The sequence below is a fragment of the Protopterus annectens genome, chromosome 5.part0 (genome assembly GCF_019279795.1).
Source record: "Protopterus annectens isolate FY-2018-M chromosome 5.part0, PAN1.0, whole genome shotgun sequence".
Taxonomy (NCBI): domain Eukaryota; kingdom Metazoa; phylum Chordata; order Ceratodontiformes; family Protopteridae; genus Protopterus; species Protopterus annectens.
Window position 1 is genome coordinate 1,108,322,714 of NC_056735.1, and position 12,500 is coordinate 1,108,335,213.

Genomic DNA, 12,500 nt, shown 5'->3' on the forward strand with positions numbered 1-12,500 from the left:
TACCTGTGATGATGTTCTGCTACCTGATTTTTCCAATGTGTATTTTAATTTAGAGGGAAAGTACTGTAATTGCTATCCAGACTTCTGCTATGTATCCAGTGGAGAGGCTGTGTTTGAACCGTTTAAAGAGAAGGTCAGATGGAGATGTTTTACACTGATCATGAAGAGTCAAATATGTTATCTGGACCAACAGAGCTAGTGTTTTGGTCTAGACAGAGCTTTAATATCTGTTCAGAGGTGAATACCACAGTTTACACTGTAGAAAGTTTGGAAGCGAGAGAAGGAAGCACATCTCCTCAGGGCTTGACTAAGTGTTATCCATGAGAGATGAGCTTGGAGCAATGCTGGTTATTATACATTTGATTATTTACATAATTACAGAATACTCTGTAGCTAGCATTTGATGACATGGCAATATTTAGTTCATAAGTAGCTCTGCAGGATTTGATCTTATTCCCAATTCCACTACTAACCCTTTGAGGCAGATTATAACGCAATGAGTTTCTGTTTGCTTCTTGAGGGCTATGTGTTTTAATTAAAAAGTATGATAGAAAGTGACATAAGTACTTATATGCCATATTTCTATACAGTTATCAACAACTGACAAATATTGTTTAAAAGAGCTGGCTCTATATTCTCTGAAACTGATAAGGAATTAGGATAACTGTTCAGAATGTCAGATCCTGGCCACAGCCATCTTAGTAAAACGTTTGTTTTGTAACAAGAAACATCTTTATTGAATTATCACTTATGACATAGGCAATCATACATTTATATACATGAAATCAAACCACACTGACGTATTTTCAATTGTAATTATAAGACATCACATACAATCTTCTAAACAGTCATTGTCAATAGAACATTACAATGCTCATTCAATTCCTGCCTTTCCTTATACCTCATTCCTCCTGCAAAACATTATTGTGCATGCACTGTTCCCACAATTCTTTTTTCTATGTAATTTGCTACCCTAAAGATCCCACTTCCAGTTCTTTTATCTCTGTTACTAAATTCAATACTTCTAGCACTGTTGGTTTAGACGTTGATTTCCATTCTCTAGTAACGGATTTTGTTTTGGCAGCCATAAGAATTACACTCAGAAAGGCTTTACCGTGTTTAGACAATTCCTATTCTGTATTACAGCTCAAAAAATCACTTCCTTAGTTACACCATTCTCCCCTCTACTTCTGACAGAGTAGTCTACAAGGAATTTTCAAAGTCTGCCATCTTATGACAATTCCAAAAATATGTTCCCAGTTATCCCTTTCTTCCCCACCATACCTCCATCATTTGCAATCTACCGGAGGAAAATTCTGCTTGGAGTATAAAAATACCTACAGTTTCCAAGCAAAAATCCTAAATCTTCTAGACTTAGTTGCATATTTGTGAGCCATACATATATCCTCCCATTGTTTCTTTGTGAATTGCTCATCTAATCTCTCTTCCCAATCTTTTCTAACCTCCTATAGTTATAATGAGATATTTTATACACTGTACCAATTATCCCTTTTTTAACTTTAGCTTCTGTTCTAAATTCTACTGAAAACTCTACCAGTCCTGGTCTTTCAATTAGAATCCCCCTATTTCTATCTATTTGCCTATACTCTGATACTAACATAGCAAAAATAAATAATGCTATTTAAGGTTCAGACATGCTGTTCGCATAACTGAAGCGTTGACATGCACCCTTTTCCATGATTATAAACTAAGCTCCCTTCTTGAGTCTGTCAATGAGTTCTTAATTTTTCAGTGCTGAAACTAAGTTGCATGTAAAACTAATGTAATCTGCACAAGTTACTCTAAGTTTTACTCTGCTGCATGCACTTTTTTAGCTTCTCCGTAAAACTGTTTTCCGCACATGTAACTGTATTTTTCCCAATTAAGACCCACTTTGAATCTACAAATGCGATGTGAGATCAGCATACTTGCCCATGAATGAATAAGCACAAATCTGGAACAAACTTACCAGTACATACCTATTAAAATACTTGGTAAAATGAGAACTCAGAAAGAAAAAGGTTAATTTGGTGTACTAAATTATGTTAAACATTTTATAATTACATCAAAAACTGAAAAGCACAAGTGCAGAATAGTATTACCTGTTATGTGGTACACAGAATTAAATCCTATTCCAAATCTTCCAACCTTGAGGGGGTCATCTCGTTTTCTGCTTCTTGCTATTTCTTGAATACCATTCCAGTCCTCCGAGGTAAAGACTGCATTGTTGCATGCATAAAGTGCAGGACCTGATGATAACAAATCTAGATTAAAAATGGCTGAACTTTAAACACTTTTTATTGGTAATAGTACTCTACAAGTCATGCTGCAACAAAGAACACGTCATCTAAATATGTGCAATTAGTAGTATTTGAAAAAAAAGGAGTATACTGCCTCTGATTTCTGTTTGTGGTAGCAATGCTTTGAGTTTCCACACTTACATGACAGCAAGATGAATGGTCTGTGAATAATTACTAAGCAAGTTTTAAAGCTAGATGAGGTGTTGGTTATGTTTTGATAACAGTATACCCACCTGTGCTCTATGATGCTTTTTGGATGTGCTGTTATATCTACAAGCCACACCCTGAAGTTTATTAATATGCTTAAAAATACCCCCCCCCCAAAATACATAAATAAAAAGCAACAGAAGTTTTAATCAAATAAGACACAATTACAGGTTAAAAATTAAATAAATAAAATAAACAAGAAAAATAGCCTATTTGATAAGAATGCTTCTGGCCATCTGAATCTCAAAACACCCACACACACTCAAATACAGACATACAAACAACAGAAGCAACATTATATAACTGCAGAACTGCACCAAACATTGTATTCAGTTGCAATGCTATGATATAGAGGGTTTTGCTAAGCAGTCATAAGTAAAGGTAAATCCCACCTACACTTTGGTCCATGATTTGTCGATATGATGGATATAGCCAACAGATTATTTACTTTTGTTGCCTCAGTAGAACGTACTAAGTGGGCTTATGGACTTTATTTTTTGGAAGAGCTAAGGAGGTATTTATACTCAGCAGGGAAAATGTCGCTAGAACAGAAGGGGACAGTTTTAAACTCTTCTTCAGTGATGGCAAGGAAAGGAGATAGCATAGTGGTTAGAGTCCCGGATTTGCATGTACAACTGAACTTCCACCAAGTTGGGCATAACTGATTTCTCTAATTTTCATAAAACACTCAGGAGTGCAATAATCCACCCATGCACACTTAAGTTCCCCTACAGTGTCAATTGTGTGTCTGATAGGAGGACACAGCCCACAGATTTATGACGCTGTTTGCAAACATGCTAAATGTGGAATCTTTGATAGAATTAAACAAAACAAAGGCAAATTACTGCTAAACCAGTGTTTGAAATTCTCTATCTGTACTGTAGCTATGTTATATGGCGTGTGCACTGCATTACAGTAGAAGAGTTTTAAGTCATATAAGAGTGAGAATGTTCTGTTAAAGTTATCAAATATTGTTTAGCATGAATAATGACATACTGTGGACTGCCATTAGTGTTGTATGTGTGAAAAATCTGCCAGTTATGTAATTTGTAACAAAATGGAAATAAATCTTTTTATCCAGTCAGGAGTGAGAAAAAAAGTGAAGGCAAATTTTACAAGCCAGCAATTTCCTGTCAGGTGGTTTTAATTAGGTGTGGGAAAAACTGTGACATCAAAAGAATATAAATAGAAAACCTGCTGTCGTGTAATTCTCATTTTAATGTATATCAATTTCTAAAATTGCAGAGCATCAAAAATTGTATTTACAGAGCACTGTTGTAACACATCTGTGCCACATGCTTTCTATATTACGTGAAAGCATGGCACAGTGCATTTCAAACTGGTACAGTTAGTACATTTTAATGAAGATGGTTTCAAACTCAAAAGTTTTCTTGTTACCTTTTAGAGATATTAGCAGGCCACAATCCTACACAGAAAAGTAGGCTGCTAATCCTGGACTGCTTACCTTTCAACATAGCTGACACCTTATTAGGTTTTGCTTTTAAATGCTGGATGTCCCAGCAGTCTGCAGACAAGCTGTTCCAAAGGCCAATGTTAAACCAGGAGCTAAGTATGAGTAAGGAGCTAGACAGCAAAGCAACACAGTGCAGCCAAAATCAGAAGGCAAATTTACAGGGATGTATTTTATACTGTCACTAAAGAAACATCTGCGATCAAAACTATGGACACTATGTTCACTATAATCGACTCTCCAGCTTACACAAACATCCTTCAAAAAGGTCTCACAGAGACAGATAACTGGTGCCAGCGCCATGGTTTAAAGCTAAATGCCAAAAAATGTATAGTCATACCCTTTGGCAAAAACAATGTGCCCACAAATTACCACATAGGCGGAAACCCATTAGTACAGAAAAAGTTATTAGGGACCTGGGGACCCAAGTTGATAGCAATCTCTCCTTTGAAAACCACATTGCCAAAGTGGTTAGAAAGACCTTCTACATAGCCCACCTCATCACGAAGGGTTTCACATCTAGATCAAGAGAGGTAATCGTGCCCCTTTATTCATCCCTCATCGGGCCCATCATAGAATACAATACCCCTTTTGGGATGTACCTTACCCGACACCTGCAGCAATTAGAAAGACCCCAAAAGTATCTCACCAAGAGGATCAAGGGTCTCAAACAGATGCCTTATGCTGCTCGGTTAAAAAAACTCCAGCTCTACTCAGTTGCATACCGCCTACTTCGAGGCGATCTATGCCTGACATACAAAGCTATGTCAAATCCAGAATTAATGGACATGCTCCACCTCAGTAAATCTAAATCCCTTAGAGCCACACGCTCGAGGGACTTGAACCTCAGCACAGAAATAAATAGAACTTGCTGGAGGGACAGGTTCATAACCCAGAGGCTCCCTTCGCTCTGGAATAGAATTCCAGTTCATGTGAGGCAGAGCACCTCACTGAATCTCTTCAAGAAGAATCTCGATAGGTGGATTGGGGATCATAGGTTTGTCCCAGGGATTACTCCCATGTCATTATTAGACAGAGGCAGTGTGGTTTGAGCTTTGATGACAAAGGTAGGAAAAGTGGTCAATTAGAGAGAGAAACATAGGCAAATGTGTTGTCAGGAGAGAAGGTGAGTATCCAATCAAGTATTGTACCTTTGCTGGTGTTGTTTATGTAGAGAGTAGGCAAGGTAATTAGTTGGGCGAGGCCACTGATATTTATGGCATTTGAGGATAATCACAGTTGACAGCCAGCCAGTCGATACTGAAATTTTCTTGTGGGATATTTGAGGTGATCCATGACAGATATTTTTCAGCAGTACAGATGTTATTTCCAGGAGAAACGTTTGAGTGCACTAATGAATTTGGCACTATTAAAGGTTGGGAAGGAGAGAGATGAAAGGGTAAGTTGCACAGTATTTTGATATAAAGTAACTACAGCTCCTGTTTTTTTTTTTTTTTTTTTGCTTTGCTTATCTACTTTTAGTGTACTGTAACTGGATGGTAGTATTTCTTTATTTTTAATAAGGGGCTTTAGCCAAGTTTCTATAATTATTAGTATGTTAGGAGACTGACTGGCTATCCATTCATGCAGTTTGGTTATTTTATTACAACTGCATGTTCAGGTGGAAGACTTGCAATTAGGATGTTTTGGGTGGTTGGTGTTTTTGGTTTTGGATTAGGGGTGGAGTTGGCTGTATGTCACCATCTAATGTTAATATATGTTGTTATAGAAGGTTCCAGAAAGTTGTTTGGCTTCTCCCATCTCAGACTCAAACTATTAAGTCAACAAATCAAATAATAAAGAAACAGTACTAGACTGAATACTGTCAAATGACCTGGGTAAAACCTCAACATCAGGCACCTTACTAGCTGCCTTTAGAGATTGCCCCTAACATTTGTTTTTACAAGTAATACTCCCCCAACAGAAGAAATATATTTCTTTGACATTCAAAGTCTGTCTGTTTTCAAAATAAAAACTTTCACAGCCACTCTAAGCTCCATTAAGTGGAGTAACCTCAAAACCCAACACGCAGTACACCAGTTTAATATAATTTTTCTCAGTGTTCTCAACAACCTAGCACCCAGTTGAAGAATGAGAGTCAGACAAAATTGTACCCCTTGGTTAACTGCTTTCACAAAAATTTTAGTACAAGGACAAAGCATGGAAACTTGTCAACTAAACAAAATTGAAGAAAACCTTAAAAAATTGTAGCTATCTTCATTACGTTGCAAAATAAAAACAAAGACAATTCAACAAAATAAATCACTACTTTTACTCACAAAATAACCACAATAAAAATCAAGTTGGCTTTTGGAACATCAAAAAACATTTAACCCCGGGTAAAATCTAGAAGCACACACCATACACAGACAAGTAGCCAAACCAGAGGGAGGTAGGAATAATGGTTAAGATATCTGCCTTACAGACACACGGTGCAGGGTTTGATTCTCACATGGGTTATTTGGCTAGGCTTAAAAAGGCCTACAAGGGCAGTTAGCCTAGTAATAATGTATAAACCTATGAACATCAGTGCCTTTTTATTTAACTCCCTTTTCATCAACACCATAAACTCACTTGTCAACACACACACACACACACACACACAAGCACAGTCCATCCTAGTGGTCAACCCAGTAACATAACTGATGGTTTCTCTTTTAGCACTGTGCCAACTTGCATCATAAAAAATTCCTCCTTTAACTGAAGTCCACTACCCTTAGAGAAGATTGCCTACTCAATGAAAACCAGACAATCCCAGCAGATACCACTGCCTACCCCATCTCAATATTAATGGATCCATTTTACAGTCTTACAGCTCTACTCTCCAGAAAAAAAAATCCTTCATAATACTCTTGCACAAAGGTGCGAGTACAACAGATCTGCCCAACTACAGACCAACAGCCATGCTTTCCTTTCTATCAAAGATCCTGGAAAATGCATCCACACACAACCTCTCAATCATATTTTTAGCAACAACCTGCTCTTCCCCACTAAGCATTGCTTCAGACCAAATCACAGCATGACTACTACCCTCATGGCCTTTGATACGGTTTCCCACAATAAACTACTTCATCACCCAGCTTCACTAGGTTTGTCTCGCACAGCCTTTCATGGATCCACAGCTACCAAACAGCCCCGAAAGCGGTAAAATGGCAGTCAAGCTACTCTGCCTTTTTACCAGTCTCTGGGGGTCTCTCTCAAGGATCTATTCTGGGTCCCTTCTTGCTTAACATATTCATTAGTAATCTACATACTGCATCAGAACATGCCACACTAAAGCCATACACAGATGACTGAACTTTCATCCACTCTGCCCAAAATCAATCTTCTCCAACAGCTTATACATGATTCTTTTGCCACTACAGAACACTGACTAGCACAACAGGACCTCATCCTAAACCCAAAAAAATGACCAAACTAGTTCTGTTCAACCCAATGGCTCAGACAAAATGTAGAACCAATTTTAAAGCTGCTTCCTCAAATAGCACAAGAAATTATTTTTTTTCCAATACTAAACTACTAGGAGGTACAACAGAGGATGACATGAAATTTGAACTCCACATTCAACAAGTTACCAAGAAAACCCATCTGAAATTAGGCCTCCTATATAAAGCAAACCAGTACCTTACTGGAAGTAGCTGAAAAATCTTAGCTGAAAAATCTTAACTATCACCTAGCTACTCCATGTCATTCTTTTTGTATCTCCCATCTTCAACAATCTCCAGTCCACCCAGATAAACAAACTTGCACAGTATTACAGTAAAAATGATAGATTTCATCTAACAAATCTTACTACTCACATCACTGCACTGCCCTCAGATACTTCAACTGGCTTGAATTACCACACTTCCTCTCTCATTCTCAACTACAAAGTAGTCTTTTACCCTAAAAAATGCCCTGCCCTCAATGGTATCTTTTAACTTTTTGCACAAACAGATCTCTCCAATCTACTGATAAGCATCTCCTTACTAGTGAAAAGGTCTTGAACAAAACTGGCAATGCACTTTAGGCCAAGTGTACCTCATAACCTGGAACTCTAACCCCCTAACCATCAGACTCATGAATAATTTGCATGCCTTCAAAGAAAAGTTGCAACTAAACCTGCTAGGCTCCTGGTTATGTCCCTGCTATTCCCCAGGGTATTAACCTACCCCCTAACTTACCTTTTCTTCTCTGTTCCCTACATCTCTACTGCTCCATAAAAATGTCACATGATCTCCCCATTTACTATTCCAGCATAAGTCAGACAACACAGCACAATCATCTCCCCTTTACTACTGCCACATAACTTAGATAACATAGCTCTCTAAATTAGTCTTCATCCCTCTCATCACAAAACATTTTCACTGCGTTATATTAGACACTTACTTAACATTTTGGTCTGCCTCCTCTTCGAGCACATTCCACAGTCCACAGGCACTAAAAGATTTATTCCTATTTTTAGAATCCCAACAGAGTCTACAGTTTGTCATGCCAGAAAGTTCCCTTTTCTGAACCATTACATAATGATATGTTTTTCAGGTATTCCTTAATTTTAACATTGCTTAACTGTCTTTTGGAAGTATGAATGTTTTTTCTGTATTTGTTTGAGTTATTTTATTTTGTTACTTTCAAAAAAATATTTATGCTGTTTTTGCATGTTCTACTGCAATAGTGTTTTGGTGCTTAGTGCTAAAATATATGCACTAATCTGTACTACATTCCTGCACTTGGCATCGATGATGATGTTTATTTACTACTGTGTTACTAGAATACCTTTCTTCTGTGTTGATTTTCTCCCTGGGCCTTAGCTGAAAAGGGGGCTTGTCTGTACAGATGGACTTTGCTAGTAAAAGAAACTAATTATTGTTGTTGTATCTTTCGGCTTATCCCGGTTAGGGGTCGCCACAGCGGAACTCTGGTCCGCTAATGTTTGGTAGTGGATTTTTACATGCCGAGTTACCAGCCCTGATGCACAACCTTCAATGAAGACATGCCCATTCACGCATGCCTCCACACAGAAGACGCTCTACCTGAGAATCGAGCGCGACAACGCTACCGCAGCACCACTACCACAGGTCAGTAAAAGAAAATAATACTAATTAAACATTCAATACTTTCTGGACCCAGACAATTACACCAAAACTGTAAGTTAGAACAGAAAAGTAAACTGATTTACAGCTTGAACTTTATTCCTAGATGTCATGGCTGTCATTTTTCTTGATGTTTCTAATCTGACTGACGGAACTGTTTCTTTTCATACATTTATCATAGCCAAAAGTCAGAATCACCTGAAAAAGTTTTAACAATTTGTCATTGTACCTTCACTTGCTTGTCAGATGATCTAGATCAATTTTAAATTATCCATAAAAAGGAGGTGAAATATTTATAAGTTTGTTTTCTGGAAGTCAGGCTGCAGCAATAGTCTAGCCTACTAAGTAAACATTTTTAATGACTGAATGAAAGCCAAAACAGTAGTGATGACAAAAAAAACTGCCCTAGAATATCACTCATTATGAGGTATATTTTATACATCTGTAAGCATTAAACAGTCCCTGAATATGGAATGCTGTCAAATGCATTTAACCTATCCATGCAATAGTTAGGTTCCTCTTCATTTGTACAGCTCTCCATTAAGTCTTTGTTTAGTAAGTAATGATCTATAGTTCTATGGGAGCCTTTTTTTACCTTTCCCTTCTATTGTCATGACTAAATTTCTGTCTAATGACTACAAACTCTGTCTGCATTAATTCTGTTATACTATTTCTATGTTTCTGGAAGGCAGGTTACTGCTCAACAGCTCTTAGGATGGTTTGTGGTTCACATTTAAGGAAGAGTACATTGTCTTACACTGTTAACCAGGCTCAGGATGTTCTGAAAAGATGGTGCAAAGCTACAAGATGGGCTAACACACCTCGCTACCGCATGGGCTAACACACTCTGCTGCCGCATGGGCTAACACACTCTGCTGCCGCATGGGCTAACACACTCTGCTGCCGCATGGGCTAACACACTCTGCTGCCGCATGGGCTAACACACTCTGCTGCCGCATGGGCTAACACACTTCGCTACCACATGGGCTAACACACTTCGCTACCGCATGGGCTAACACACTTCGCTACCGCATGGGCTAACACACTTCGCTATTGCATGGGTACAGCACCTAGACTTGGTATTTTCCGGTTAAAGACTTTTCTTAATTCTTGATATTTTCAATGGCTGTTAATTCATTCCATTTTACAACTTCTGTGTAAGCATTTCTTTCTCTTTATTTTACCTGCTTTATCTATACAAAATCCTCATGTTCAACAAAGCCTTTTAGATGTTTCTCAAAATGTAATTTTTTCTATCTTAACTTCTATTACTACTGTTATTTTCTTGCCTAATTCCCTATAAAACTTTTTGGGTTGTTGATGAATGGCTTGTTTTGTACTTTTTCTTCATATTTTTCTGTACAGCTATTGAGTTTTCTGCCTGTGCTGATATTTTTAGTTTATTATTAGAAGTGGTATAAAAAAATCCCAGTATGCTTTTATCACATCTGCCTTTATATACAAATTTTTAGTGTTTTTTTTCCTTTTTCTGAATTTTTGAAGCAGTGATACTTCTCGTCTTAGAAGCATCATAATTCACATTAATCTACGTTTTCATGACAGCATTCCACCAATGCCTTTCTTTCCCTTATTACTTAGTATTTTTCTGGTAACACTATCTGTTAGTAGTTTAAATGCCCAGTAGTGTCTTGATCTGACACATCATATGGATACCTTTTAATAGTTCCAACATTTACTTGTCAGAATTGTCTCACTGGGCAAAGCCCATTTTCAGCAGGGGCCAAGGGAGAAAATCTCCATCACTGGTACATGCATGCTTAAAAATAAATTACACCATCACAGGCACTTACACATTTGACATTGCCTTACATATCTGATGCACAAACATCATTAAATTTACAGTAATACATTTACAGTTCAGGACAGCGAGGATTGCTTTAATACCAGAAATGAGAAAGTACTATTCACAGTGATAGAGTGCTTGAGGTATTAGTGTGTTGTAATACTGTATATAACACAATACATTATTTCAGTGGAAAGAAATAATGTAGATGTAGCTATTTATCCATAAAACCTTAGCAGTGTGTGTGCATCTTGTGATTGAGATGTATTAACCTTGATAAGGAGGTAGACACAGTAAGATACAGAGCAAGATAGACAAAAAAAATTAGTTTTGTGGAGGAGAATAGGTCTATGATTCTAGGTGAAGGACGGCAAAATAATAGGTCACTATACAGCTTTAAGGGCTAGATGAAAGAGGAAGGAAGCTCTTTAGCTAAGGTCGTATAAATGAGGTTTTCTCTGAGAGCTGGGTAAGGCCAGATGAAAGAGGATGATATGTTAGGGAAAAGCAAAAGTATGTTAATGCAGTTAGAAGTGTAAATTATGAAAAATGAAGAACAAGAAAGATTAAGTTTAACAAGTGAGATCTAGACTGGTGAAGACTAGGAGCAGGACCATGATTAAGTAAGGTATTGGTTAAATAATATTTTTAAACTAGAGAGTTCTCTGGTCATTATTATGTTTGAAGTGATTGCATTCCAGAGCTTGGAGATATAACAGAAATACAGGGATTCCCCTGCTTGATTGTTAGACTTGGTTATGATTAATAAGGACTGTTCACTTGAGTGGAGGTTCCTTGTAGACGAGTAGGACAGAAGGATATTTTGTAGAACTGGGAATTTTTCAGGATTATAGATTAGTTTGTGTGTACTAACAAGCTGCAAGTATGATAAATAGTTATTTAGTTCAAGCCAGATGAGCCAGACAAGTTCTATATGGGGCAGTGCTGGCAAATTTTATGATTTTTGTTATAACACGAAGCATGTTCGAATTTAAGTGATGTGCCTACAGTTAAGATGGGTGAGGCATATACAATGTTGGCGGTATTTAAGTTGAAGCCAAGGTTTTTCTTATAGCATTGGTCAGGTAATGTCTGGCTCTATAAAGGGATGTTTTATAAAATACGTTGTGCAAATTTAAGCTTGCAATCTATTAGAATACCAAGAAGTTTAGTGTTGGTTACTATTTCAATTTTGGTATTATTTGAAGATGCAATTTTGAAAGACTGTTTTTGGTTATGATACTGTTTGGTTGTGTACAGATCACAAGTTTGGTTTTATTAAGATGGAGTAATTACACATTTTTTTAACTATGTTTTGACAGAAAGGAAGTTTGAGTGATTTCTTGGGAGTCTGGATATTGTTGGGACTGTAGGTATTAATGTTGAGTCATCTGCATTTTGCACTTTGCTAGTGAGGTGTTTGTTAGTATGAAGTTTATTTATGAAGATGTTGAAAAGCGGGGTCCTATTGTGGAGCCTTGAGGGACTCCTATGATTACTGGTAAAAAGGGTGAATATTCCTGCTGCCATTTAGCTGCTTGTTCCGTACCAGATTAATAATCAAGGCTTGGGAGTGACCAACAGATGAAAGTTCACTAAGTAGCTGTTGGTGTGATACTGTGTCAAATATTTTTGGCAGGTCTAGG

General features: G+C 37.4%; 1 protein-coding gene across 1 annotated transcript in view; it reads right to left on the minus strand.

Moving 5' to 3' along the window:
- Window positions 1-12,500, minus strand: part of SACS (sacsin molecular chaperone) — a 1,519,772-nt gene that overhangs the window by 940,788 nt on the left and 566,484 nt on the right. Inside the window, exon 6 of the mRNA XM_044070971.1 lies at window positions 2,103-2,249. Within this exon, the coding sequence (XP_043926906.1) occupies window positions 2,103-2,249 (147 nt within the window). The remainder of the gene's footprint in view (window positions 1-2,102; window positions 2,250-12,500) is intronic.